General features: G+C 48.9%; 1 protein-coding gene across 1 annotated transcript in view; it reads right to left on the reverse strand.

Moving 5' to 3' along the window:
• Positions 1 to 8,257: 8,257 nt before the first annotated feature.
• Positions 8,258 to 27,002, reverse strand: part of Snap47 (synaptosome associated protein 47) — a 41,914-nt gene continuing 23,169 nt past the window's right edge. Inside the window, exons 4-5 of the mRNA XM_029545659.1 lie at positions 23,107 to 23,231; positions 8,258 to 8,931 (exon numbers count right to left, since the gene is read on the reverse strand). Of these exons, the coding sequence (XP_029401519.1) occupies positions 8,785 to 8,931; positions 23,107 to 23,231 (272 nt within the window). The 3' untranslated portion in view covers positions 8,258 to 8,784. The remainder of the gene's footprint in view (positions 8,932 to 23,106; positions 23,232 to 27,002) is intronic.

A 27,002-nucleotide genomic window follows, 5' to 3' on the forward strand; every position in this document is an offset into this window, starting at 1 on the left:
TTCTAAAATCATAGACAAAAGGATAGTAGTCAAGGCAGATACTATCGCGTGAGGTTTCAGACAACCAATGGGATCTTAGAAGACATCCCCTGTGGATGTGTGGGCCCTGTTCCAACGCTGTCAAGTCACCCCAACGCAAACACACAATTGCGTATTTGCGTGTTCAACAGAGCACACCAAGTGCGAGGCTCCTGTTCCCCAGCCATTCCCCCCTCTCCCGACAGTACTGGGGACCTGCCTTTTTCTGCTGGCCTGATTTGTTTCTTCCCCCTTTGGCACCTGCCTCCGGGGAAGCTCTCTCCTCCTTTCCTGGGACCAGGGGCTTGTTGAATGATTCCACAGTTAGGAGTATGATTTCTCCAGCATGTTCTTGGAGATTGGGGCCCACGTTAAATGGGACTAGGCAGATAGGATTTTGACTGCAGTGTTATAAAGAATCCAAGACACTCGCGTTCATCTCCCAAGACAGAGGCTATCTGCTCGAGATCGTCTTGACTCTTGGGATCTCTCTGTCCTCATGGCCCCCAGTGGCACAGCCCAGTGTGCAGTTCTGGGGCCAACAGACCAACTGTCTTGATTCCTACATATGGGGAAGGTTTGAGGGATTCGAAGGTGGAGACCAGTGAGATCAAAGAGGCCCAGCCCTTCTCTCTCTTGGCTCTTTCCTCCCTTGCATTGCTATGCCCCTCAGGTGACCTATACTCATGACCATCGTGCCAGACATGATATCCTCTCTCAGACCAGCCTGTGTGCCAAACAAGGTTTCTGGGCCCACAGTGCTTCCATCCCACTGACTTCACTGCTGTAAACACCATCCGCCACGATATAAACCATTAAATTAAAAACATGTCTCACATGTGGAACAAATCCCGGCAGCCCCGTGAATGGGCTATGCCTGCACCCAGCCCTCTCACTGAACGTCAACAAAGCAAGAACAAAAAAAGGCCCTCCGTCCCCTGGGTGTGGCCGCCGCTGTGGCAGTCTCACCCAGGCCCTCACTGGATTTCTTAGCTGGCTGCCAAGCTGCCACTACCCTGCTGGGATGCTCGTGGTGAAAGGTGCCCACGGGGTGACACGTGCTGGTTATCTTGTGGGAAGGACTGAAGATAACGAGAGAGAGAAGTCTCTCTCCATAGCACCACTGTGTGCTCGCTGTCTTAGGTATTGCATTGTTTCACAGATGAGGACAGGGAGGGGTTGCAGGAGGTACAGGGATGCACACCATGGGGCTGGGTCAAGGGTCTTACCGGGCTGGGACGCTGCACCCTGTCACGGTTTATAGGAAATAGAGATAGTTCCATGTTATAAACAGGGGAGTAGAAACTCGGATGGGGGGTTGGGGGAGGCTGGAGAGATGGCTCAGTGGTTAAGAGCACTGACTGCTCTTCTAGAGGTTCTGAGTTCAATTCCCAGCAACCACATGGTGGCTCACAACCATCTGTAATGGGATCTGATGCCCTCTTCTGGTGCGTCTGAAGACAGCTCAGTGTACTCATATACATAAAATAAATAAATCTTCAAAAAATATTTTTAAAAAACCCTCAGATCAGAAGTAACTGCTGGAGCCCCACAGCATAGCACAGCCAATGCTGAGAGAGCCGGGACATGCATGGGTGACTATGGGGGGTTTGACAATGTTTTATTGATAGAAAGGCTGCCAGCTTGGGATGAGGGGGCTAGGGACTGGACAAGTGAAAGTGGACTTTTGACTTTCTGTTCTAGTTTCCTTCCTGTGGTCAAAAGCACCCCGGAGAGGAAAGGGTTATTTGGTTAACACTTCCAGCTCCCAATCCATGCTTGAATGAAGCAGAATCAGAAGCCATGGGTGAGCACTGCCGGCTGGCTGGCTCTCTGGCTGCCTCTCAAGCCGTGGGCAGCTAGATTTCTCATGCAGCTTGAGACCACCCGTCCAGGGGTGGTGCTGCTCACAGCTGGTTGGGCCCCTCCCACACCAATCATCAATCACAAATAGTCCCTAACAGACATGGCCACGAGCCAATCTGATGAAGGCAAGTCTCCAGCTGAGGTTCTCTCTTCCCAGGTGACTTAGGTCATGTCAAGCTGACAATAATACCTAACCAAAGGAGTTTCCAGATTTCACGGAGTCTGGAGTGAGGGCCAGACAAGACAATGGTTTCGTGGATGAAGAGAAAAGAAAGGCAAATCCTTAGATGCTGCAACATTTCAAGCCCCGCTGTACACACAACTCTCTAAGAGTGTACAAGTAGTAATGAGGTCTTGGTAGGACTCTGCAGATGGAAGCAAGGCCTGGATGAAGAAGCAGCAAGGTGAGTAGATTCTGAGAGTAACACTCAAGGGAGTGTTACCTTGGGCCTAGCAGCACCACTGGTGAGAGAGAGCCCAGGAGGTACAGCTGGGGTCTCTGTGGCTGCTAGTGTGGTGGCAGAGGCTGTGGTGAGACCAGGGGACGAGAACAGTCTGGCAGCCAGAGAAGTGGCAATCTGGGCCCTTACTGCCACAGAAACTGAATTCTGCCTCCAATGTGGTTGCACCGGAGACCTCAGCTGAGCCCAGATGGGGACACAACCTGCCAGCACCTGGGTTCAAATCCAGTCTTGGGAAACTGACAGTAAGATCATATATATCTTATTAAAAGGTGCATGTGGGGCATGGGGCAAATTCTTTTGTAATCACTCAGAGGCAGGTGGATCTCTGTGAATTCCAGACCAGCCTGTTCTGCTTACCAATCCCAGGTTAGTCATGACTACATAGTTAGACTCTGACTCAAAAATGGGGGCAGGGAGCTGGAGAGAAGGCTTGGTGGCTATGAGCACAGGAGGCTCTTTCAGAGGACCAGGTTCAAGTCTCAGTAACAACCCTCTGTAACTCCAGTCCCACAGAATCCACCATCCTTCTCTGACCTCTGGCCACCAGGCATGCATGAGGAGATAAACACACACACACACACACATACACACACACACACACACGGGGGGGGGGGGGGCGCATGTCAGCAAACATCACACATCAAATAAAAATGAATTGTTAGGGGCTGGAGAGATGGCTCTGCAGTTAAGAGCACTGACTGCTCTTCCGAAGGTCCTGAGTTCAAATCCCAGCAACCACATGGTGGCTCACAACCATTCATAATGAGATCTGATGCCCTCTTCTGGTGTGTCTGAGGACAGCTTCAATATACATACATATAATAAATAAATCTTTTTAAAAAATGAATTGTTAGAAATTACAAAATATTTCTATCCCCCTATCACCAAAATATTTCTATCACTCTTTAAAAAAAAAAGATTTATTTATTATATGTAAGTACACTGTAGCTGTCTTCAGACATCCCAGAAGAGGGCATCAGATCTCATTATGGATGGTTGTGAGCCACCATGTGGTTGCTGGGATTTGAACTCATGACCTTCAGAAGACCAGTGAGCACTCTTAACCGCTGAGCCATCTCTCCAGCCCTCTACCTATCACTCTTTTGCATTATGGCTGTCATTAATCACTATGTAGATATGCTAGATAATTTTATTTTTAATAAACTTACATGTAATTTTTCACTGAAACTTTTTTTCTTTTCTTTTTTTTTTTTAAGTTTCTGACCTCTGTCTTTCTCAGGTTTCTGACCTCCATCTCTCTGAGAACAAGTCAGGGCTACTATTGACTAGCTTTTGGCTTGTACATAAAATATCCCCTGTGGCTCATGTGTCAGGAAACTTGATTCTCAGCCAGTGGCACTGTTACGAGTTTGTGGAGCCTTTAGGAAGTGGAACCTAACTGGAGGAAGAGAATTAGATTCTGTAGTCTATGCGGAGGAGTCAGGGACAGGGGAGACCCCATCCTGTGTGACTATGAAGGACAGTGACAACTTAGCCTCATGTGACGCCCCATCGTAGTAAGACCTGTGGCATCCTCACCTGGGTCCGGCAGTGGATGAGAGACACCTAGGAAGGTGTGTCCTGCAGGCAGGGAGCTTCCTGCCGTGCTGAACTCTGCACGCTGAGTCAGAAGTCAAGTGGGGTGTGGATGAACAGACACCCAGAGGCTTCCTCTGTGCTGCTGACAATGAGGTGCAGGCTCTGGCATGTAGGTTGTCATGTTGAAGGTATCTCTCTGTGCATGTTGTGCTCGGTGGAATCCCCGGCTCTAACAATCCCTGTGCCTTCTCATCTTCCTACTCTAGAGTCAGCTTCTCCTTGTGTGCATCTGGGTCCTCACTGCAGTCTACCAGACAGTGTATCTGTGGGGAGCACTGATCAGGAAGGCAGGGTATACAGAGGGGTCCCAGCCTGTCACCTCTGAGTGTTTCTATTGCATGCTGGGCCTGGCAGCCTCGCTCTGCTCTGCACACGGGCTCCTCCTGAGCTGCCTATGTCTCACAGGCCTACAGAAAGGCTCTCAGGAAGATCCTGAAAGCTCTGGGGGCCTGACAAACATCTATATTCCTATCTCTGAGCAGGTGAGGCAGGACTCTGAATTTGACTAGTCTGGCCTACATAAGAGACCCTGTCTGTCAGAGGTCTCCTCTCAAGAACAGGGTCTATTGTGCATACAAGCACAATAAAAGTATTGAATTAAGCCAGGTGGGATGGCACATGCTTTTAATCCTTACACTCAGGAGAGGAGGAAGAGGCGGGAGGACCTCTGCGAGTTAGAGGGCAGCCTGGTGTACTCAGTGTGTCGGCTAGCCAGGGCCAGCCAGGGCTACACAGTGAGACCTGAGGAAGTGGCACTCAAAAGAGGAAAAAAAAAAAAAAAAACCCAAAACAACAACAAAAACCAGGCAAACAAAACAAGTCTTAAGACGTGCTACATTTGACAAACATGATCTGGGTCTTAGGGCCCTGAGGTACCCCTTGCCCCACTCCAAGCTGTGTCCCCCGAGTGCTCAACACTGGCACTCACAGGACATTCTGCACACTCCCCAGGAGAACCTCTCAAGTCTGGAGCCTTTAGTGCCCAAATTGGGGCCTGCTAGCCACTCCCATATTTGTGTCTCAACTCCACATTCCAGTGCCACACAGGGAAAGGGGCTAAATGTGGAGGACTCCTAAGGCACTTTCCTGTGACCAGAGAAATGCACGCAAAGCAAGCTCACCATTGAAACTTCCCACCCCAAACCCTGTTAGCCTATCTGGAGTCCCCGAAGGGGAGAGAAGGCCGACAAGTCCTGTGGGTCAGGAGTGAGTAACCCCATGGCTTTTTCTATTCAGAAAGAGCACGGGGAAGAATCTTCTGGACAGAATCAACTTTTGAGAAGGTGCCAGGGGCATTAAGACATGGATGTGGAAATCCACAGCAGCTCTGAAAGGTGCCTACGACCAAGTGTCCTGGCACCCACACACTGCTCATCAGCCTGTGGTTGGGACGCCAGGCTAGCCCCAGGCCTTCACGGAGGTCCCTTCTGGCCCTGGGCTGGGGCAATGCCTCAACTTGCAGACCACACAAATCTCACTGACTGCTGTACAGGGATCAGTTTCTCAAAATGTTAGAACATGTCTTCAGGGGCCGTTGGGTGGTGCTCTGCCCATTCGCAATGTGTGGGTGTACAGTGTGGAACCTCAGGGGAAAGCCTCGTGTGATAGCCACATGTCCCCACACACCACCTTCTGGGTGCTACTTTTGTTTTGCAATTTGTATTTCTTTTTACTTTTTGTGAATGCATGTTTTGCCTGAACGTATCTGTTTACCCTGTGTGTGCCTGGTGCCCGTGAGATCAAAAGAAGACATCAGATCCCTTGGATCTGGAGTTACAGGAGGTTGTGAACCACTACGTAGGTGCTGGGACTTGGACCCAGATCCTGCGAGAACAGCCGGTGTCCTTAACCACTGGGCCACTGCTCCAGCCCCGCAGCCTTGTCTGTAATCAACACAATTTGTCTTAGTCAGGGTTTCTATTCCTGCACAAACATCATAACCAAGAAGCAAGCTGGGGAGGAAAGGACTTATTCAGCTTACATTTCCATACTGCTGTTCATCACCAAAGGAAGTCAGGACTCAAGCAGGTCAGGAAGCAGGAGTTGAGGGATGTTGGAGGGATGTTTCTTCCTGGCTTGCTCAGCTTGCTTTCTTGTTTTGTTTTAAAGATTTATTTATTATTTTATGTACATACACTGTAGCTGTCTTCAGACACACCAGAAGAGGGCGTCAGATCTCATTACAGATGGTTGTGAGCCACCATGTGGTTGCTGGGATTTGAACTCAGGACCTTCGGAAGAGCAGTCAGTGCTCTTAACTGCTGAGCCATCTCTCCAGCCCTCAACTTGTTTTCTTGTCTTTTGTTTTGTTTTGTTTGTTTTTTTTTTGTTTTTTTTTTTGGTTTTTCGAGACAGGGTTTCTCTGTATAGCCCTGGCTGTCCTGGAACTCACTCTGTAGACCAGGCTGGCCTTGAACTCAGAAATCCACCTGCCTCTGCCTCCCAAGTGCTGGGATTAAAGGCATGTACCACCACTGCCCAGCTCAACTTGCTTTCTTAATACATCCATAGTGTGCTGTCAGATCAAGTGGCGAGTGTCCATACCCCAGGCATCCATCAGTTCTCAGAGGTGAGAACTCTCTTCCAGCTGCTCTGAAATAATACCCATTGTTCATTCTAGTCTCTGTGCTAAATAAAATACCAGAGCATACTACTTGTTTGACTTTAATTCTGTGATCATTTCCCTGTCCGTGGCTCTAGTAATTACTATTCCATTCTTTGCTCCCATGAGATCAGCCTTTCCAGCTTCCACATGAGTGAAGTATTGTGGTATGAATGGATAAAAAAAAAAATGTAGTAGGTGTTGTAAGTAGGGGCACAAGCCTATAACCCCAACGTTCAAGAGGCAGATTTGGGGAAGATCTCCAGTGAGAAGCCAGCTAGGGATACAGTGATACCCAGTCTCAAAAGGCCAAGGGCTGGGGATACATCTCAGTGGTAAAATGCTTGCCTAACATACACAAGGCCCTAAGCTGGTTCTTAGCACTGGCAGAAACAAATACCACAATATAGATAAATAGAAAAAAGAATGAAATCCTGTCATTTGCAACAACATGGTTAACCCCAAAGGACACAGTGCTTTGTAAATTGAGCCAGGCACACAAAGAAGAGTGCTGGATGTTCCAGGTCTCCCAGGAGCACCGAGTGGAGGGGCGGGGAGCAGAGGAGGGGAAGGAGTGGGAAGAACAGGAGGAGGAAGGCTGGCGAATGGGAGTGAGGCAGAGGTAGGCAGGAGTAAACCCAGTGCTCAGAACACATCAGGGACACTACAGAGCCTGGCAGCCCCCTGTGCTCTTCCTAAGATGGGGAGGAGAACAGAGGCTCCAACACATAGGACTGCCAAGTGCTTGAGAGGTGGGAGTGGTGCCTGTCTGATCCCATCACTGCACACTGCAGACAGACATAGCCACACACTTGCCATCTGCTGTCCACTCAGTAAATACATGAGGGGGCCAGGGGAGGTGGCATGGACCTATAATCCTAGCACTTGGAGGCAGGAGGATTGCTGCAAGTCTGAGGTCAGCTTGGACTAGACTGAGAACCTGTTTCAAGAAAAACAAAAACAAAACAACCCACAAGACCCTCTCCCCCAAATAATCAAGCCCATGCACGAGTCCCCAGTAGCCCATGGCGAAGGGGCTGGTGGAAGCAGTTCTGAGCAGTAAGCTGAGAATGCTCACTGAAAACACAGGATCAAGCAAAGGGCAACAGCAGGACAGTGTGGGCCACGTCTACAGCAGGCACCTAGTCACATTTCTGAACAGCCTGGGTCAGGAAACTGGGAGGTCGGCACATGCTTCTGCTTCAGGTCACAGTGGAGAGGTCCCCAGGGAGCCATCTGAGCTAGACGGGCTGCACCTGTGACTGCGGTCAGCCACCAAGCTTGTGGAGAGAAAAGGTTGCTGCCAGACCAAGGCCAGAAGGATGTTGGTCTTGGCCATCAACTTACTAGATTAAGAGATGTCCGGGAGTGTCGAGACATCCCTGTGTGCTGTAGGGCTGCTTCCTGAGGGACAGCGGTTAGGGAAAGAGGCTCTGACTATGGACCCAAATGGGAGGCGGAAGGAGGCAGTGTATGCTGAGTGTGCAGGCCTCTCTCTGACTGAGAGCGCATGGGGGCCACCATCCCTGCTGCCACCAGCCTCCACTAGCTTTAATCTTTTAATGCAGAACCAATACCAGTGATTCCAGGAGCTGCCAGACCTTCAGCACTGGGGTTGCTGAGGGCTCCAAACTCTTGGACTTGGCAGCTATATAATGTTCTCTGTTTCTCCAGTGTGCACATGGCTGTTACAGACCCGCTCTTCTGATGTAAGTCATCGAATAAACATCCTTTTATTATGCACACATAGAGGCTACTGGTTACAGAACTCTAACAGATGATCAGGAGAAGGTGGCAGGGGCTACAGCAGCATTTGAAGGGGGAATTAATGTCTGTGGCAAGTGGATGGCAGAGCCAAACCACAATGACTGACATTTTTCTCTACTGTTTGGCAAAAATGGTGAAAAAATGACAATATGATGTGACAACATGATGCCACAATGGCAGCTCAACGCCAGGGTCTCAGTGTGGACAGGAAGGATGGCTATGCTACGGTGGCGATTCTTGCCTGAACAGGACTTGGGCCCTCATGCTTAGGGCACCTAGGAAACATTCATGCTCATGCATATTGTGGCCTCTCCTAGCCCATCCTAGGAAGGTGTAGTTCCCAGGTAGGGCCTCATAGTTTCACAGTACCCAGAATGGCTTCCCGGATCTCAGGGGAAAGGACACAGGGCTAATAGCAATAGAATCAGCAGAGCCATGCCAGGGGTGGCTGTTCTACAGCTTGCCCCACTACATCAGCTTTCGCATACGCCGGTTTTGCTTGTCCACATTCAGGGTTGCCCGGTCCACAGCTACGGAGATGCCATCCAGAGCCGCATCCTGCCGTTCCAGCTCTGCCTCAGTGTCCAGTGCGAGTCCCTTCATTTTGCTCAGGATCTGGGAAGAGCAGAAATGACAAGCACACAGTTTCCATTCATATCTCAACAGCAACAGGCTGATGTAACTAACCAAAGGGATACAGTTTCCTGAGTCAGGAGGACACAACCTACAGAGTTGCTGCCTGAGCTTGGCCTCTGCAGTAGGCTTGATCCTAGTCAAGCCAGGATACAGCTGCCCCCAGCAGAAAGCAGACATAACCATCCCCTGGAAGGTGCTGAGTGAAACCCATGTGGACCTGGCCAGGAATACACCCATGAACTGTGGGATTCTGTGTGAGGGGAGACCTGGCCAGTCACTCTGCCACCCAGATGTAAGACTAATAAGACTGAAAAGGACAGACTCCTTTCTCCTCCACACATACAGAAGGCACCATCCCCAAACACAAAAGTACAACAAAACACTAATATTTGCCACAGAGCAAAGCTCTGCCAAGCAGGTATCTCAGATTTCCATGAGCTGAAAAATGCTAACTGCCTAATGACACTACATCACAGTGCCATAGCCTCCCATGTTCTGTGCAGTGGTACTGGCATGAACAGACCCAGTGTGTGGTCACTCATACAAACCACAGTGCAGATACTCACATGTAGGGCTGGGCTAACAGTCACTGGGCTGCATGGTTCACACTGTCAGACAAATATTGGGCTGACCCTTGTGTGCAGCACAGTAGGGTGCTTGCCGTGCTGCAACAGCTGCGTACACCTGTGTTCATGACTCTCAGACAAGCAGGGAATCAAGCACTCAGGCCTGTGGAAGTCACTGAGATGTCACGTTGATGCTGAAGTTGCCTCACAAGGAGCCCTCCTCATCATCAAGTGACAAATGCCAGTAATTTAATAGGCTACACAACACAGGGCCACTTCAACAATACAAGGCTAGCCTCACTTACCTAGGGTCAGTGGTGCAGAGAGCACTGAGGGCCAGGTAACAGGTATGTGTGTGTGCATGGGGCCAGTGCAGGCTAGACAGGCTGGGGAGCCCGTCTCCCCTTAGTCTCCCTTCCACTCAGATCCATGGTGCGTGTCAGGCAGTTTATTTTATTGCAGTTCTGAGTTTTTCAGGCTGTGGTTGCTCTAACTGTATTCTCATGGAGCTGGGCTAAGCAGCTCGCGCTTTCAAGCTGACAGCAAAAAAGAAAACAGCGCCTACTGCTTGTGATGGCTGTCCGCACCTTTCAGGAAGAGCCTAGCTTCACAGTGGGGCCAAGGAAGAGGAACTGAGGAACCTGATTCATCAGGACATCTTGGTCACGATCACGTCTCCCCACAGCAACAGATGGCAGGGATGGGAGACTTCTGAGGTCCCCAAGGCCTGTCTAGTGACTGCATTATATCCTAAAACCTTCCCTGACCCTTACCTGATGTCACACATACAAGTGTCCCATGAGGGCTCAGGCAGAACTACCACACATCTCAGGTGGCCCAAACTGCTCTATCAGCACCCAGCTGTGGGCGCCACGGTGACACACTAAGTGCTCAGTTCTAATTCACAAAGGCACCCTTGCTCGTAGGGTGGCATTTCCACCAGCTTAGAGACCTGGTCAAGAACTCTGCATCTGACTAACAACAGATAACACAAGCAGGAAATGCCAGGATGTAAGGCCTAAGTTCTTTCCCAACAGCTAGTCACATGAACCTTCCACAAGATAAACTGCAAACTGCAAAGGCCTGTGCTAGGGCCACCAACAGGTTTCAGGGTTTCCTTTTCAGTCATACCCTGTGTCTCCCCATGGCCACTGCCATCATGAGACAGTTTATGATGGCTGCCTGCAGATCTAGATCTGTTCCCCAAGAGCCGGTTGGAACTCTGGAAAGCACACAGTGGGGACAGTGAGCACTGGGATGGGGGATGACATCATACAGTAGTCTTTTCCATCTCCTAGACTTGCTGACACTAGACAGCAGACTAAAACAAGGAAATGAATCCCTAATACCCAGCCCCACCCCTCTCTCCCACTCACCTGCCCACAGTGGTGGGAAGGTTCTTGCCTGTGTCACCCACTTGCCTATCAGTTATGTCATCCAACAAGCCTCCTAGCCTCCCACAGTCAGGTTTCACACAAGCCCTGGCTATGCCTCTCTACGGTCTCTGGGCCTGTGCACACATGGGTCCCATAAGAGCGCATGCCTTTCCAGAAGGTGTGAATACTGCGATGTGCTGGTACTGCAATCCTCAGCCAGCATCCTTGTCCCTAAGGTACATGTGATTGTCTGAAAGAGAAATACCTTTAGACTACGAGCGCTTTGAAGGCTGGGGGCCAAGTCCTGCCAGAACTCGGGCACCAGTTTCCAGCCATGTTGTCCTGTAGCCCCTCGGGCACTGGCTCACTTGGATGATATAACCGTTTATCTTGTCTGTGTTTAAGAAGAACCATGCTTATAGGAAAGAAGAGAATTAAAGAAGAAAATAAAAGCCGGTGTGACTCAAATCACCACTCCTCATGTTAGCCTGACAAGTTGGCATTCTTACCCCCAAGTCCCAAATCTCAGACTTTCTGGGCTGATGTGCCACTGCTGCTGAACACCACCCTGAGCCCACAGGACAGGTCACATCAAAACTCAAATCAGACATGGAGGGGCACACATACAATCCCAGGACCTGGAAGGTAGAGGCAAGAAGACCAGGAGTTCAAGGTCAGTCTCAGGGACATACAGAGTTTGAGTCTGGCCTGGATTACACAAAACAACACAAATAAAAACTTAACAAAACCAAACCCTGGAGAATGCAGGTCCACTCTGAGTGTCCTCTGAGACCATCTTCAGGTATGTGTCAGACAAGTAGATTCCATGCTTATTTAGCTTGGGTGCTGGCCTGAGGCGCTATCACTTGTGGGAAATATTTAAAAATCCTCAACAAGCCCAAACTAGTACAGTCCTGAATGCTTCAGAAAAGGAACGCTCAGCCCATGTGGGCTGGATTTTATTACTACATTTACGCGCTTGTAGGAGAACTCAAAATACACGAGGAAAGGACACTCCCAGTTTTGTTTCCTGTTGTGTGCTTTTTCCTCTTTTGGATAAACAAAAGCTTGAGCTACAGACCCCACCCCCACCCCCAATGCCACTCCCAGAACTTCACTTTAGGAACTGTTCACCTGTTACCTCAAACTCTTTTAGAATAAGGTCCAGAAGAGCTGAGCACTGGCCATGAGCTCTGGGGCTCCCTGGATTCAGACTGAGCCAGTTACAAGAGACCTAACCACTAGTCCAGCATTCACTGCCATGGGCAGATGACTCAGTCACAGCACCAGGGCACTGTGAGAAATCGCATGTCCCTGAAAACAGAACAAGGACCTCATCTAGGCCTGGAGGAAGCACAGTCATGAACGGGATGCTGGGCTGCAGGACCCACCCCAGCCCCCAGAGCCTGGAGTGGCCACCAATCTGCAGGACAGGAAGAAACCAAGAGGTTTTAAATAGCCACACACTGAGGAGACGTGAATATATCCAAAATATATTTCAAAAAGTAAATAAATGAGAGTCAGGATTAGTTAAGTATAATATATCCAATACAGAAGTCCTAATCTGTCAGTGTGAAAAGTAGGCTTAACAAACATCTCAGCCAGGACAAACATGAACCCTAGCCATATGAAACAGGAACAAGAGGCCACAGACCTTGAGTGCACTCTATGATAATCCTGTGAGACTACATTTCCTCTGTCATCTTCCTGAAAAGCTCAATCAATTGGCTCTTCCTTGTGCACAGTGAAAGTGTAGCCAAAGAAAGACTATGTATGGGCTGAGGATACAGCAAAGTTGAAGCTCAGACCTCAGAATTATAGAAATAGGGTGTGGTGATGTCTGCCTGTTATCTCAGCACTTGGTAACAGGAAGACAGAAGACCAGAAATTCAAGGTCATCTTGGCTAAACTACATAAGACCTTCTCAAAAATAAATAAAATAAATAAATAAATAAAACAAAACAATCCTTCCAAAACAACAAAACCAAAAACAAATCAAAAGAGCAAGACACTGTATTCTGTGCCTTTTGCCTACTAGTTAAAGAATACTCACACATAAATAATCCATGGCACAAACAACTGACTGCCTATCCAAGTGTTAGCATTATATTATACAAATACTCAAAATAAAGGCTGGTTGCTATTCAACCTTTGATTTGGAAAAAGTCTCACCATTTTAAAAGTCTTAAAAATAGAACTCATTCCAAATAGTCTGCTAAGACCCCTTGGCCTGTCTGCCAAAATGCACTTGGAATTAATTAATCCTGGCCATACTGAAAAGACATCCAACAGCTACTAGGTCTGCAGACAAGGGAAATCACTGAGCTAACCTTCCAAGCATTAATACCTCCAGAATACTGGTAGCCTTTTCTCTTTAAGAGGGATTGAAGTAATTAAATAGCACCACGTACATTCCATATAACAGGGGACGGAAAGAATGGAGCTCATGAAGTCTGGCCAAACCTTAGAAACAGTTGTTCCCTCTGTGGCTCAGGATGACAAGCTGTCTAGTCATCAGCACATACTGCTGCCAGCCTCTGACATACCCTAGGGGCCCCTTGATGAGCCCTGACTGGCTGTGAGTCAAAGACCAGACCCGAGTGGACATTCCCACAAGTCCTTGACACGCAACAAACAACATGGTAAGCAGACAGCCTCACCTGAGTGGATGCTCAGCTCCTGCTAGACAGGCAGGACACAGCCATGTGCAAGCCTGTGTGTCTGGGAAAGTTTGGGAAACTGAGGGTTCTTCTCCCAGAGAAGCTATGGCTACAATACAACAGTTGGCAGTTGTTGTGTCAGGGTCACATCAGCTCCTCTTAGTGTCTGTGGTAGGAGAAGGGAACTCCAGGTGGTTCAGGCAGGAACCAGGCAGAAGTGGAGGAACTTTAAGTTCAGGGAAGGAGGGCCCGCACAGCTGTGTCCCCAGGGCAGCACAAACACAACTTTGCAGAGGGCCATTCCCAGGGAATCCTTGGGAAGGGCTTTCTAGCCTTGCTGGCCTTGACAGTCCCAGGGGTCAAGGCTTCTCTGGACCAGAGCTCACAGCTCGGTGGTGATGAGTGGTCTATCAGCACAAGGCTGCCTGGACTTAGACAAGCACCACCAACACAGTCCGGGCTGGCAGCAGACACACCAGGTACACCAGAAGAGCAAACACAGAGAGACGTCACCCTCTTCAACATCTCTACGTTGTCCACACTGACAGAACATTATGTTACCAGCACTGATTGAGGAGGTGTAGATGCACTGATCACATGGACATGTCTCCACACATACTCTCAAGAGGTCCCGGCGCCTCGTGGTGTACAGCTGTGCTATCAAGACAGCCTAGCTCGGGACACACTCTGTGTGCCCACACAGGTTTCTATCTTCACATAAGATCTGAGAAGTGTCGCTCTGCTCCGTCCTGTCCTATGACTCCATGAACCTGAGCACTCACAGTCCTCATGAGCAAGGCTGTCTGCTCTCAGCTGTCCTTACACTGACTCACCCAGTAACTGTGAATTTTCCTACAGTGAGAAATTAGCAACCATTTAAGAACAGAGCTGGGATAAATCAAGCTGTCTGCAACTGTGAACTGTTCTTCCAGTTGAGCCATTAACATGTTGTGGAGAAGGTAAAGAAGGGAAAGCTGGCTTTCCCAACAGTGAAGCCCTAGGGGCTGCAGGAGCATGCTCTACTGCAACCCATCACACACAGAGCTCACAGACCACCCGGTCTCACGGCCCAGCAACTGCATTCCTAGGGGCTGCTGGTGGTCTGGGACTGGCAGGGTGGGTGGATGTGAGGCTCATGGTCCCTGCATTCTATGGCGTGCATGGGCTTGCTCGTGCCATTTCTGAGACAACTTAGAGGCTGCAGAGTGGCTGAGCTCAGGTCTTCAGGGATCTATGGGCCTTGAACTACATCTGGCAGGTAGCTATCAGTGATAAATAGCTGCTCTCACTTGAGACACCTGACTACATAGGTCGAAAGCTGACCTGGCCACTGTTACATAGCTCAACCATAGGTGACCTCAGAGAGTCAAACGCGTGCAAAAAGACGAATCTTCACTACACAAGACGGGGACAGAAGGAAGATGTGCTGCGGCGTGGCTCCCCAGAGTCTTAGCTGACATGTGAGTGCCTCATGCTGCTTCACAGGGCACTATCTGCTCTTCTCCAAGCCTTCGGGTACAGCCCTGCTGCATGACAGGGACAGTGACATCATACTACCAACACAACTGGTTACATGGTGAGGATGCAGCATGTGCCACCTTCATGCTGCACACAGTGAACTATAATCCACTCCCCGGCCTGAGGACGCGGGGAAGAGCAAGCGCAGCCTCACTGCCACCTTTAACACTGAGAGTGCGGGACCCTCCACAGCAGCATGCCATCTTCCCCTCAGCAGTGTCCTCTATCAGCTCAGCTCTGCTGCCTACTTCAGTGCCAGACAGAAGCCTGCTCCCGATGGCCGGCATTTCTGTCAGGGGTCCTACAGCTCCTCCTTGGGTTGTACTGGTTTGCTCATAGTTCACAGAACTTAGGGAACTTACTTATGTTGACTGGTTTACCATGAGGATAATTATCAAAGATACAGACACAGAAAGGGAAGCGTTCAGGTGTGGCTTGAGGGCAGGGCTTCCATGGGTTCCGTGAGTACCCACCCCTAGGAGCCTCCAATTGTTCAGCCCTTGGAAAGCTACTGAAAATGTCTCTAGGGATTAAATGGAGGCTTCATGTCTGGAGGGGGTGGGCATCAGTGCTGCACCCAACCCCGAGGCAGTCTTCTGAGGTAAGGCTAAGGGTACTCGAATTCCAATTGTGCCCTGGTTCTTCAGCAGCCAGCCCCACCCTGAAGCTACTGCAGAGGCTGTGGCTACTGGCCAGCAGAGGAACATGGGAAAACACTTCACTTTTGGATTCCCAGGACTTGGAGTGAAGCAGAATGCCCATGCTTCAGTGACTTTCTCCAGCATATATCATATGCCAGGGAATGAAGCTCATTAAATGCACAGTGACTGAAATAATAAGTTTCTTCTCTGACCACACTGTTATTCATTAACATTCATAGATATATACAAATTAAACGGCATGCTCTGCAACAACCAACGAAAGGAAATTAGTAAATTCTTAGAGACAAATGAAAATGAAAACACAACACAGGAAACAAACCAGATCCCTATGGGACAGATCCCAGAGTGCAGGGGCTCTCTGTGAGGAATCAATGACTCGCCATCAGTGACACAACCAGAAAGACCTTCCACTGACAAAGCAAGGGCATCAATGAAGCCCAGCATACCCTCAGGAACAGAGGAGTGAGCCTTCAGGAGAATGACAGGGCTCGTGAGTGTCTACCAACAGGACACCCACATTGTGGAGGTCAAACAGTGAAGGCAGGGGGCTGCAGAGATGGCTCAGCGGTTAAGAGCACTGGCTGCTCTTCCAGAGGTCCTGGGTTCAATTCCCAGCACACAGGTTGCCTCACATTGTCTGCAGCTCTGGCTTCAGGAATGGATGCCTTCTGGCCTCTGAGGGAACAGGACCCGCATACAGTACCACAGACATATTTGTGGGAGAATCACTCATACACAGAAAATAAAATAATTGGTGAAGCAGGAAAGGGAACACCGAAGTGACTCCTGGGTGCAGAGGACATCATCTGACTACAGAAGCCTACAGCTCAGCCAAAAAGTGACCAGGTCTGAGCCATGAACTCAGCCAGGTGCAGGACATAGACCTTAGCTTCCTGTAGCAAAGGGCTGGAAAGGAAGCTGAGACAATCACTCTGGTTATGACAGCATCCTAGAGGACGGACAGTGGCCTTCACTGAAAATACTTGCTGAATGAAGTTAGAAGCCGAAACAAACAGATTCCCTAGGTCAGAAGGCTGCAGGCTGTTCTGGCCACAGAACCTCCCAAAGTGACATAGAGACAGTGTAGGCAGGGTCAAAATGCAAGCTGTACTTTGTAAACTAAATGGAACGGCCAACTTTCAGAACCTTATGGAAGGGACCTAGGACGCCAAAGTGACTCTCACAGAGTGGGAGCTGGGTGTGGTGGTAAACACATGTGTGATCCCAGCACTTGGGAAACTGGAGGCTACATAATGAGTTTGAGGGCAGCCTGGCTACCTGTCTCAAAGACGAAAAAGTAACCAATCACAGAGGTGTGTCACACTGAGGTCACTACACAGTTACAGTAAAATGCTCATCAGTGGACCAGAACAAAGCAGCAGAGAGAGAAACCCATCCCTCCATGGCTAATAGGTATTAGGTATTTGACAGGGGTTCAAGATGATGCACAGGGGAAAACAGTCAGTTCACCAGCAATGTGGAAGCCACACGAAAAAATGAACTCAAGATGAACCAACAACTTTACAGGGAAAAGGTAGAACTCTAACAAGAAAAGCAGGGCTAAGTCTTCAGGGACTTGTTTTCAGTGATGTGGTTTTTGTTTTTGTTTTTGTTTTTTTTTTTGAGACAGGGTTTCTCTGTGTAGCTCTGGCTGTCCTGGAACTCACTCTGTAGACCAGGCTGGCCTCGAACTCAGAAATCCACCTGCCTCTGCCTCCCAAGTGCTGGGATTAAAGGCGTGTGTGCGCTACCACCGCCCGGCTAGTGATGTGTTCTTTAAGCACCAAACCAGCATATCACAAACAACAACAATAACAATAACCACCACCACCAAACAAAGCAGAAAGTGTGTAATAGATAAATTGGGGGCGGGAGGTGCACATCTTTAGTGTCATCTCTTGGAAGGCAGAGGTAGATGGATCTCTGTAAGAGTTGAAGGCCAGTGAGGGTTATATAGTGAGACCCTGTCTCAAACACCAAGTGTCAGACAGGGGGATAAATATTATAATTTAAATTTTTGTGCCCCTGTTGTATTACAAAGAATTTAAAAGCTGGGTATAATAGTACACCTGGGAAGGAAAAGCAGGAATATTGTCATGAGTTTGGAATCAACCTGGCAACATAGAAAATTCTAGGCTAGCTTGGGTTACAGAATGAGACCCAAAATAAATAAATAAAAGTAGATAGATAGATAGATACATAGATAGATAAGATAGATATAGACAGACAGACAGATAGATAGATAAAATAATCATAAGATCTAAGTAGCCTTAGTTCCTGGGCCCTGGAAGCATCTAAATTGTTGGGACTTCCCAAGTAACAGGAACATCTTTGTCTTTGTCTTTGTAACTAATGAGATTCAGGCCTACACCTGAGTTTATGGCAATGCAATGACTATCTGTGTGTGACTGGAGGGTGGGGGTGGTAGCTACACCACACAATCCCACTGTAACCTCTCAGGGTATGGTGGGGTTAGGTACTAGGTTCAGGTACAGGCTGATCAATCAAGCATGACCTGCAATGTAACCCCAATAAAGACAATGGAGATCCTGGTTGATGACACCAACATGCTGGAGGGTAACAGGCCAAGTCCCTGGGAGTGGATGGAAAACTCTGTTTGAGACCCTCTCTGACCTAGCTCTGTATTTGTGCCCATTATGTTACAATGTCAGTTGTGGGCTGGAGAGATGATGGCTCAGTGGGTAAAGGCCTTGGCACCTATGTCAAAGCTGAGCGCAGAGGTGTGTAGCCATAACCCTAGAACCCTGTGGAGCACAGACAGATGGATTCTAGGACTCGCTGGCCAGTGAGTGTAGACAAATTGGCAGGTTTCAGGTTTGGTGAAAGACCTTATTCTAAAAGGTAAGATGGAAAAGAGATTGAGGAAAGGTATGCCTGGCCTCCACATCCATCAGGTGTTCAAAATTTTTTGAATTTGAGAACTAGGTATGCTCGACCTATGCCTGATGTACATGGCTTAGCTCAGTGCCAAAATGGACTAGAATTAAAGCTCTAAATAAAAACATTCCCCAGAGAACCTTCAATGAAGGCAGGAACTGTGACAGTTTCACAGGAAAGTTCCAGTAAGTGCGAGGATACTTGGGCACCAAAAAGTCCAAACCCTGCAATCGCCAAAGCCACCCAGTGCCTTCTCTCACAACAAACTAGTCAAGAGATAGACCCTGAACTCAACCTGGCAGGGAGGTCCTCTGGGCTCTGCCCATAGAGGCTGAGCAGCCTGGTTGTACAGACTGATGGGGGACTGTGTGTGGCCCTTGCCTGTGGGGCTGAGACCTGCAGCATATGTGAGGGGACAATATGGGACTGAGCAGACCTGGGTCTCAGTGAGCAGACAAGTGTGGGTGTGGATGCCCCGACCTTAAATTCTGTTTCAGCCTCACAGATACTTAAGGAGTATATTCCTCTCCTGCAGGTGAGGTTCATGCAAAATGGCTGACTGATGTTTTTCAGCAGGGAGAAGGTACAATTTGAGGTAGGATTAAACCTGGGTACCAGGGAAAACAGGCCAAGGTGATGGGCACTGAAGATGATAAACCGTGTTCCACATTTGCTCAAAAGGAATAAAAAGACAGAGACGGAAGACATGGATTTAATATTTTTTCATTATATTTAATTCTGTTTCTTTGTGCATACACACATGCATGTAGTGCTCAGAGGGCAGTTTGGTTTTCTATTATTATTATTATTATTACTATTATTATTATTATTATTTGCTATGTTTTTGTTTTAAGATGGGGTCTCAATGTATAGCCCTGTCTGGTCTGGAACTTGATATTTAGATCAAACTGTCCTCAATCTCAATAGAGATTCTCCTGCCTCTGCCTGATTTTGGGGGATTAAAACCACGTAGCACCATGCCTGGCCTAGAGCAACTTGAGACTCAGTTTTCTCCTTCTACCATGTAGGCCATCAGGCTTGGTGGCAAGTGCCCTTACCCACTGAGCCATTTCACTGGCACACAAATGTCTTGAAATGGGTTATATAATCAGTAGAGAACCACAGAGAACTACAGTGAGTGATCTGGCCAGGTACAGGTCTATGTGGGTCTGGGGTAGAGGGAGCACATGGGACTTTTCCAACAAAGATATAAACATCAAGCTGTAAGCCCAAGATGCTCTGCAGACCTCAGCTGCCCAGTGTGAGGAGCTGTAGCATACGTTTGGAGCATGACACCAGACGTTACACACAGGAGTCTCCTTTCTCTGCTAAAGTTCATTGTTAGGGCTAGCTCTCTTCCTGCCCACAACCCACCGGGGGTCTGATCATCTTAATCTCTACTGTTAGAATCCCAGGATAAGGCAAAGTGGGATGAAGAAACTCCCAACTCAGATCAGGACACAGACACAGGGACAGGAAAAAACCCTATACAGACCCTGTGTGCCTTGCGTTGGGACAGCAAACTCCACTTCCTGCTTTATGTCCACCCTTTGCTACCAACAGTGTGTGCCTCTGCAGATCCCCTGAACCAAGTGCAGTCACAGTTCTGAGGAGGAGCAGACACTCTGCTAGTTGTCAGTTGAGGGGCTGTGCCAAATCTACCAGGGGATTGGTTTCCTTCTGGCCTCCTGGGCTTTTTCTCCCCCAGCCGCAGTGACGCGGCAGCCGGTGGCCACAGACCACGTACCCACTCAGCTCACTTACTCCCACCCCAGTATAGTTCTGGCCACTTCCCCATTAGCATCCCCAACTGCAATTTAAATCACCAGGACACATCTCAACATAATGGCTTTAATAGCATCTGCAACCAAAACCACAGCTAGATGGAGGAGGATTTCTTGCATTTTTGTTTTCCCCAGAATTTAACTCATTCCTACTTGGGTTAGAGCTTCAACTGCACAGCCAGGAATTCTTCTCTAAATATGAAACATGTGTTTTACCTTGAAAAGACCATTTCACGTAAAGCCAGGCTGCACCTCATGACCATCGCCAGTCCCCACCTGCCTGTTCCCTCAGGTCTAGCCTGGCACCACAGATCCCCTTCCAGCACCACTGCCCTCAGTGTTCCAATGCTACTACCTCCTCACTGGGGTGCAGTGTTACCAGCACAGAGGATGCCAGGGCCGCCCAGGTACTGCCACAGACAGGCACTGTGGAGCCCTACCCCATTCTTGGCTTGGACTGTGTTCAGCCTTACATCATCCCCCCCTGACTCTCAACTTTAGGAAGAAGGCTGCCAGAGATTAGATATTCACAAACAGGAGATGCCTCTCAGACCACCATTGCAATTAATGAGTAAAATTCTGCCTGAACACAACTGCAGGGCAGAAACATTGTCATAAAGGCAGACTGAGCAGCCCTGCACCCAGCCTCCCAAGGCTGAGGCTCTCTTGTCCAAGAGCTCAGGAGAGGACTTGGAGGACACTTGGGGACATGGGCCCTGACACTAGGCATTCTCAAAACCCCAGAGGAGGAAGACCACACCTGGAAGGTCATGAAGACAATGTGACTGACTAGTGACCTACAGAAGACGATGCTCATAGCTGGCTGTGTGCCTGGGTCATGCTTACACATAAACATTGGACCATAAAGAAAAAGGAATGGGGTCTATGTTTAAAGCATTTCATAAAAAGGATGGATTTTCCCCTAAAGAGGAAACTGCAGAGCTTAAAGAAGTTCGTGCCTATGCAGACAGACAGCTGAGAACTCATTTCTAAAACCAGGTTTACTGATTCACAGCCACCTCTCGATGGAGACAGTACTCTGCTGTAGGCATGTCCCCACAAACAGAACCCCTGTATTTACCTGCAACTCCCACAGATGAGGGGCAGAGCTGATCCCATCTCTGAACGTGGCTACAGGTCTTGGTTAGAACAGACAGGCCTCACGGGAGGTCCAGGGCAGTGTGAACGCTGACTCAACATTTTAGTCACGTGTCCTTTTTTTTCTTTCTTTTTTTCGAGACAGGGTTTCTCTGTGTAGCCCTGGTTGTCCTGGAACTCACTTTGCAGACCAGGTTGGCCTTGAACTCAGAAATCCACCTGCCTCTGCCTCCCAAGTGCTGGGATTAAAGGCGTATGCCACCACTGCCCAGCCACGTGTCCTTTTAAAGTGTTTACTTAGTAGCACCTTATGTGTATGAGTTTTTGCCTAGATGTACGTATGTGCACTGTGTGCATGCAGCATCCACAGAGATCAGAGGACAGCATTCCAGGTGACTGGGAGCCACCATGTGGTTTCTGGAAAACAAACCCAGGAGTCTACAAGTAGGGCTAGTGTGCTTAATTGCTAAACAGTCTCTTCGGCCCCCAGTTTTCCTTTTCTAAATTAAGAACAGTGTTATGTTTACTCATGTATGTATGTATGTATGTATGCATGCATGCATGCATGATGTATGCAGCTCATGATCTGATTACCTTACCCTCATGCTCCTGCCTTACTAACAGCTCTTATCTGAGTGTTGCTTTGTTGTTATTTTGTTTTTAGAAAGTCTCTCTCTTCAATCCAGGCTGGCCTTGAACCTTTGGCAGTCTAGCCTAAGCTTCCAGAGTGCTGTGACTATGGAGACAAGCCATCACATCCTCTCACCTTCTAGGGTACAGACTGAAACATCTGTCAGTAAGAGGACACACTGACAAGACGCGTCTTCAAAAACTCGAGGAAGAGGCACCTGTACTGTGCAGCAACACGAAAGCATTTTTGTGCGATTTCTATTTCAATTTTCTCAGGAAAAGTGGAAACCTTCTTCCAGAATCTAATGTTGAGCATGAGAGATTTGAGCAAGCTAGTTTATCTTTAGCTGTACATACATGCTCACAGAGAAGAACATGTGTTCATGTACAGCACACAGCATACAGTACCCATATACCATGCAACACACATACACGGAGCACATGTATACTGTACATTACTAGACAATATACATATACTATGCAGAAAAGTCATAGTACATATGCAGTGCACACACACACACACCCCAAGTGGCGGTCACCACAAGGTCAGCACCACATATGTGCAGAGGGTGTGCACACTATGAGTCTGTATGCCATGAAACAAGGGAGCTGGGATAGGCATAGCAAACCTAGAACCAAGCAGCTCCTTTTAGATCAGTGGCTCTCAACCTTCCTGATGCTGTGACACTTTAATGCAGCTCCTCATGTTGTGATGACCCTCAACCATAGAATTATTTTCGCTGATACCTCATAACTATAATTTTGTTACTGTCATGAGTAATAATGTAAATATCTGATATGTGATCTCCAAAGGGGTCATGACCCACAAGGTGAGAACCATTGCATTAGTGAAAGGCATGCATAATCTAACAAGGCCTGTCTTCAGGCAGGAGAGAAGTAAGGCATAGGTGGAGAGGACAGAGATGCTGGACTGTCCCACTGAGACAGTGGGAACCCTCTACCTGTGTCAGCTCCTGGGCTTCCCCCTCAGAGAGTAGTGGCAAGTTCTTCTGCAGCTGCAGCTGCTCGCCTTCCTGTCCTCCTGTGGGCAGCTCTCGGTGTGGAGTGCAGCCCTTCGGTCTGGATGCTGGAACAGGAAGCTGAGGTCAGTGGTGAAAACTTTCGGAAGGGAGCAAACCACACACAGGCGTTCAGAACATCACACAAGGCATTTAAGACTGCCACAGGCTCTGGCCCAAGGTGCGCGTCACAGTATCCATACGGCTATGTGTGGGCCTTGGTCCTGGGCCCCTCCTGAGCTGAATGCCCCATATCAAGGTGACTTTGCAATACTGTAAGCACCCAGAGCTAAAATTCACATGTGTTCACATTTTTAAAGATGTGGCATATAAAACACAAGAACTGAACCTTGGTGAAATATACGTATCACCAAGAAATGTGGGGACAATTCAGCTATTCTACAGAACATTGTGGTTCCAGAGAGCACAGGAAATGGCCAGCTACTAGAGCCAAGTGGTGCTGCATGTACAAGCTTGTCCCAGCTTGTGAGTCAGAACTACCCACCCTGTGGTCAGGCAGCACTCAGCTCAATGGGACAGTTCTGCAGCTTGCACAAATCAATACACACCTGTATGTTGGGTAATCTCTGTACCCAAAACAGGACAACTGGCAGTAACTGTGCAACCAGCCCAGTGTAGTGGGTCCTGGTGGCTACCACGTGCCACCTGCTCGTTATTTAGGAGCAACTCCAGCCACAAACTCAGAACTTCATAGCCCAGAGAAGGTCTGCAACTGAAGTCTTATCTTTGCTCTTCCCTACAATACGAGGCACCCCAAATACAGAGCAGCAGCCAAGTGCACTTACTAGGCTGGGAAGAAAGAGGGGAGCACTGAGTTTGACAAGCACCCCTCCAGTGGCTCTCACCCCTCTCTCAGCTAGGCAAGGCAGAGCAGCCAGGAGGTCACTGCTACACACTAGGCAAAGAGAGAAGGGGTACACTTAGGGGGGCTCTTGCTGGGCCTGAGGGCAGGGACGGAGAAGATGAGTCACTGAGACATGCCGGTCTTCCCCGGGTGCTTCAGACACAGCACAGAATCTCCTTCGCTCTGAATCTCTTCCAGCAGTCTTAAAAGGCATCTCTCCTGAGAAAGGCACACCCTTAGGAGGAAGACAGGCAGGATGAGGAGAGGCCCGTGAGACTGGTAGATGAACACAGAGGTAAACCTCTTCACCTCACACACACACTGCACACTTCAGTGTGTAAACCCGATCTACCAAGTAGCTGAGTTAGGACCCGTCACCGGGACAGTGGTTTTCCTACTGCATTCTCAACAAAATTGGGTGCAACAAGCCAAACTGATTACAAACTCATATTTGCCAGGTACTAATGTGGGGGGTAGCAGCTATCCTCCCTCAACCCCAGCTCCTAGGGCTCGCTGCTGGCTGACTGGACTTCAATAGCTTCAACAACTGGAACTTAGCTTCAACAAACAGAAAGCTGAAGCAAGATTCCCCTAATGGATGTTTCTAATGACCCACAGACACATGGCGTCTGGGATGTTTTCCACGAGCTGTGAGGTCAGCTGGGACCCATCTAAGCCACAGAGTGCTTTGCCACCTCTAGGGCTGATTGCTGACTCGCTGATCCATGTTTTGAAACATCTGAGAAGAATTACTGTGGCTCTGGGCAGGATGGTTTCTATCTCTTCAGTCACTAATGATCTGTTTAATAAAAGCAAGCAAGAACGGCTCCTGCAGCAAGGCAGTGAGACTGCAGGGACAGAGCCGTAAGATGGCCTTAAGGGAGGTCAGCTGGCAAAAGGGACAGATGCTGTCTCCCCACGGACAGCCCGCTGGCACACAGCTCAGAGTAAAGGTACGAAGACCAACCCAGGCAGACAGATTCCTCTTCTGGGAACTACCTGGCCTCACATTCCTCATCTACACTTGGAAAGCAGCTCCTCCAGGGGGCTGCAGGCTGCAAGAGGCCTGAGCCGCTAGTACAGAGGGCAGAAAACAAAATGCACATTCATCCACAAGGACAGGACAGAGCAAGGAAGGGCAAACAGAAGGAGATCATATTCTGTTTCCACACACGCCCCCATAGTTCCACGGTGACTTCGTAGCACATAGCAGAGTCAGGCATGGAGACCACAGGTGTATAAAGGCCAAGTCACTCTCCCTAACCAGCTTTTCAGCCAATGCAGATCAGCACGGTGCAACCCTGAGGACCCTGTCTTTCCAGCCAACGCAGATCAGCACAGTGCAACCCTGAGGACCCTGTCTTTGGACCCAGGAACACCAACACTCACAGTGCCACTTATGTCTGTATTCCTACAAACCCTGCCCTGGGGCCCAGAGATCGCCATCAGGCAAAATGTATTAACTGTACCATCAGGGACCCTTTGTAAAAGCTCAGCCAAACAGCACAGCATTTGCACACTTGAGGAACTCATCCTACGGTGCTGTCAGAGTCATCGGAGAGGAGGGAACCTCAATTGAGAAAATGCCTCCATAAGATTCATCTGTAGGCAGCCTATAGGACATTTTCTTAATTCGTGATTTAAGGGCGGCAGAGGGAAGTCCATGGTAGGTGGGATTACCCTGGGACTGGTAGTCCTGGGTTCTGTAAGAAAGCAGGCTGAGCAAATCATGAGGAGCAAGCCAGCAAGCAGCATCCCTCCATGGCCTCTGCATCAGCTCCTGCCTCCAGGTTCCTGCCCATTTTGAGTTCTTGTCCTGGCTGCCTTCAATGATGAACTGTTAAGTGTGCACAAAATAAGCCCTTTCCTCCCCAGCTTGCTTTTGCTCATGTTTCATCATAGCAACAGACACCCTGACTAAGATGGGTACCTATATCCTAGGACTCTCAAGGGCTTCTAAGCCGTCTTAAAAGGCAGCTTGGGCCAAGCTGATCAGATGCCATCGTCCGTCCTCCACTGTGATGTATGGTCGGGGACGTGGTGAGCGGCTTCAGGCCTAAGTGCTGAGAGCCCTGAGCACTGTCCTGCACCAGTGTCTGGGGACGGTCCTTCTGGGCATGTGACAACAGCAAGCAGCAAAGAAAGAGTTAGCAAACAGATGACTCAGACCACACTATGCATGTTTTGGTCACAGACTGGGAGGGCACCTTACTGTTGACTTCACCTAGATAAACCATGAAAATGCATGGCCTGTGTACTCCAGCAGGAAGTGCTGCGGTGGGGACTTCTACAGGCTTTTCAGAAACCCACAATCACAGAACCCTGGGGCTCTGGGGACAGAGAGGGCCAGGTGGAGGTGAGGTGAGGTAAGAGATTAGGTACCTGGTATGGGTGCTCCCTGGAGGGACCAGGAGGCATGCTAACATTAGAAGTTGGCGACAGGGCAGACTTGAGGTTGGGGCAGCAGAGGACTCTAATGTTAAAACCCAGAGTTCATCTGCTGCCAACTCTAGGACACTCTGAAACAGTCTGTGCACAAAATCATTGAAGAAAATGTATAAAATCACCCTTAGCCTGTGTGCCTAAAGCAGATATAAAGCAGCAGCGAAGTTCACATGCAGACTTGTGCTCTGTGATTTCATTACTGTTCACAAATATTCCACAATCTGAAACTCCAGAGTCTGAGACACCTGTTACCACATGACACTGAACAAAAGACAATGACCTGTATGTATTATTTTCAAACTTAGTCTAAGCTCACAAGTCTTTAAGGTTGATCTGAGGAGAACAGCATCAAGCTGTTCTTTTCTGAGACACCATGGCCAATCTTCCTGCCTTCCAGGCCCAGGCCCTTGATACTGGCAGCCTCTTCGGTCGGTCGGCAGGAAGCAGTCACTACAGCCTTCTCTAGGGAGCTTCCCTGTGTAAGGTCTAACTCCCAACGGCAAAAGCTCGCCGTGCTTCAACACTGCCC

Source organism: Mus pahari, chromosome 14 (genome assembly GCF_900095145.1).
Source record: "Mus pahari chromosome 14, PAHARI_EIJ_v1.1, whole genome shotgun sequence".
In the NCBI taxonomy this organism is placed as follows: domain Eukaryota; kingdom Metazoa; phylum Chordata; class Mammalia; order Rodentia; family Muridae; genus Mus; species Mus pahari.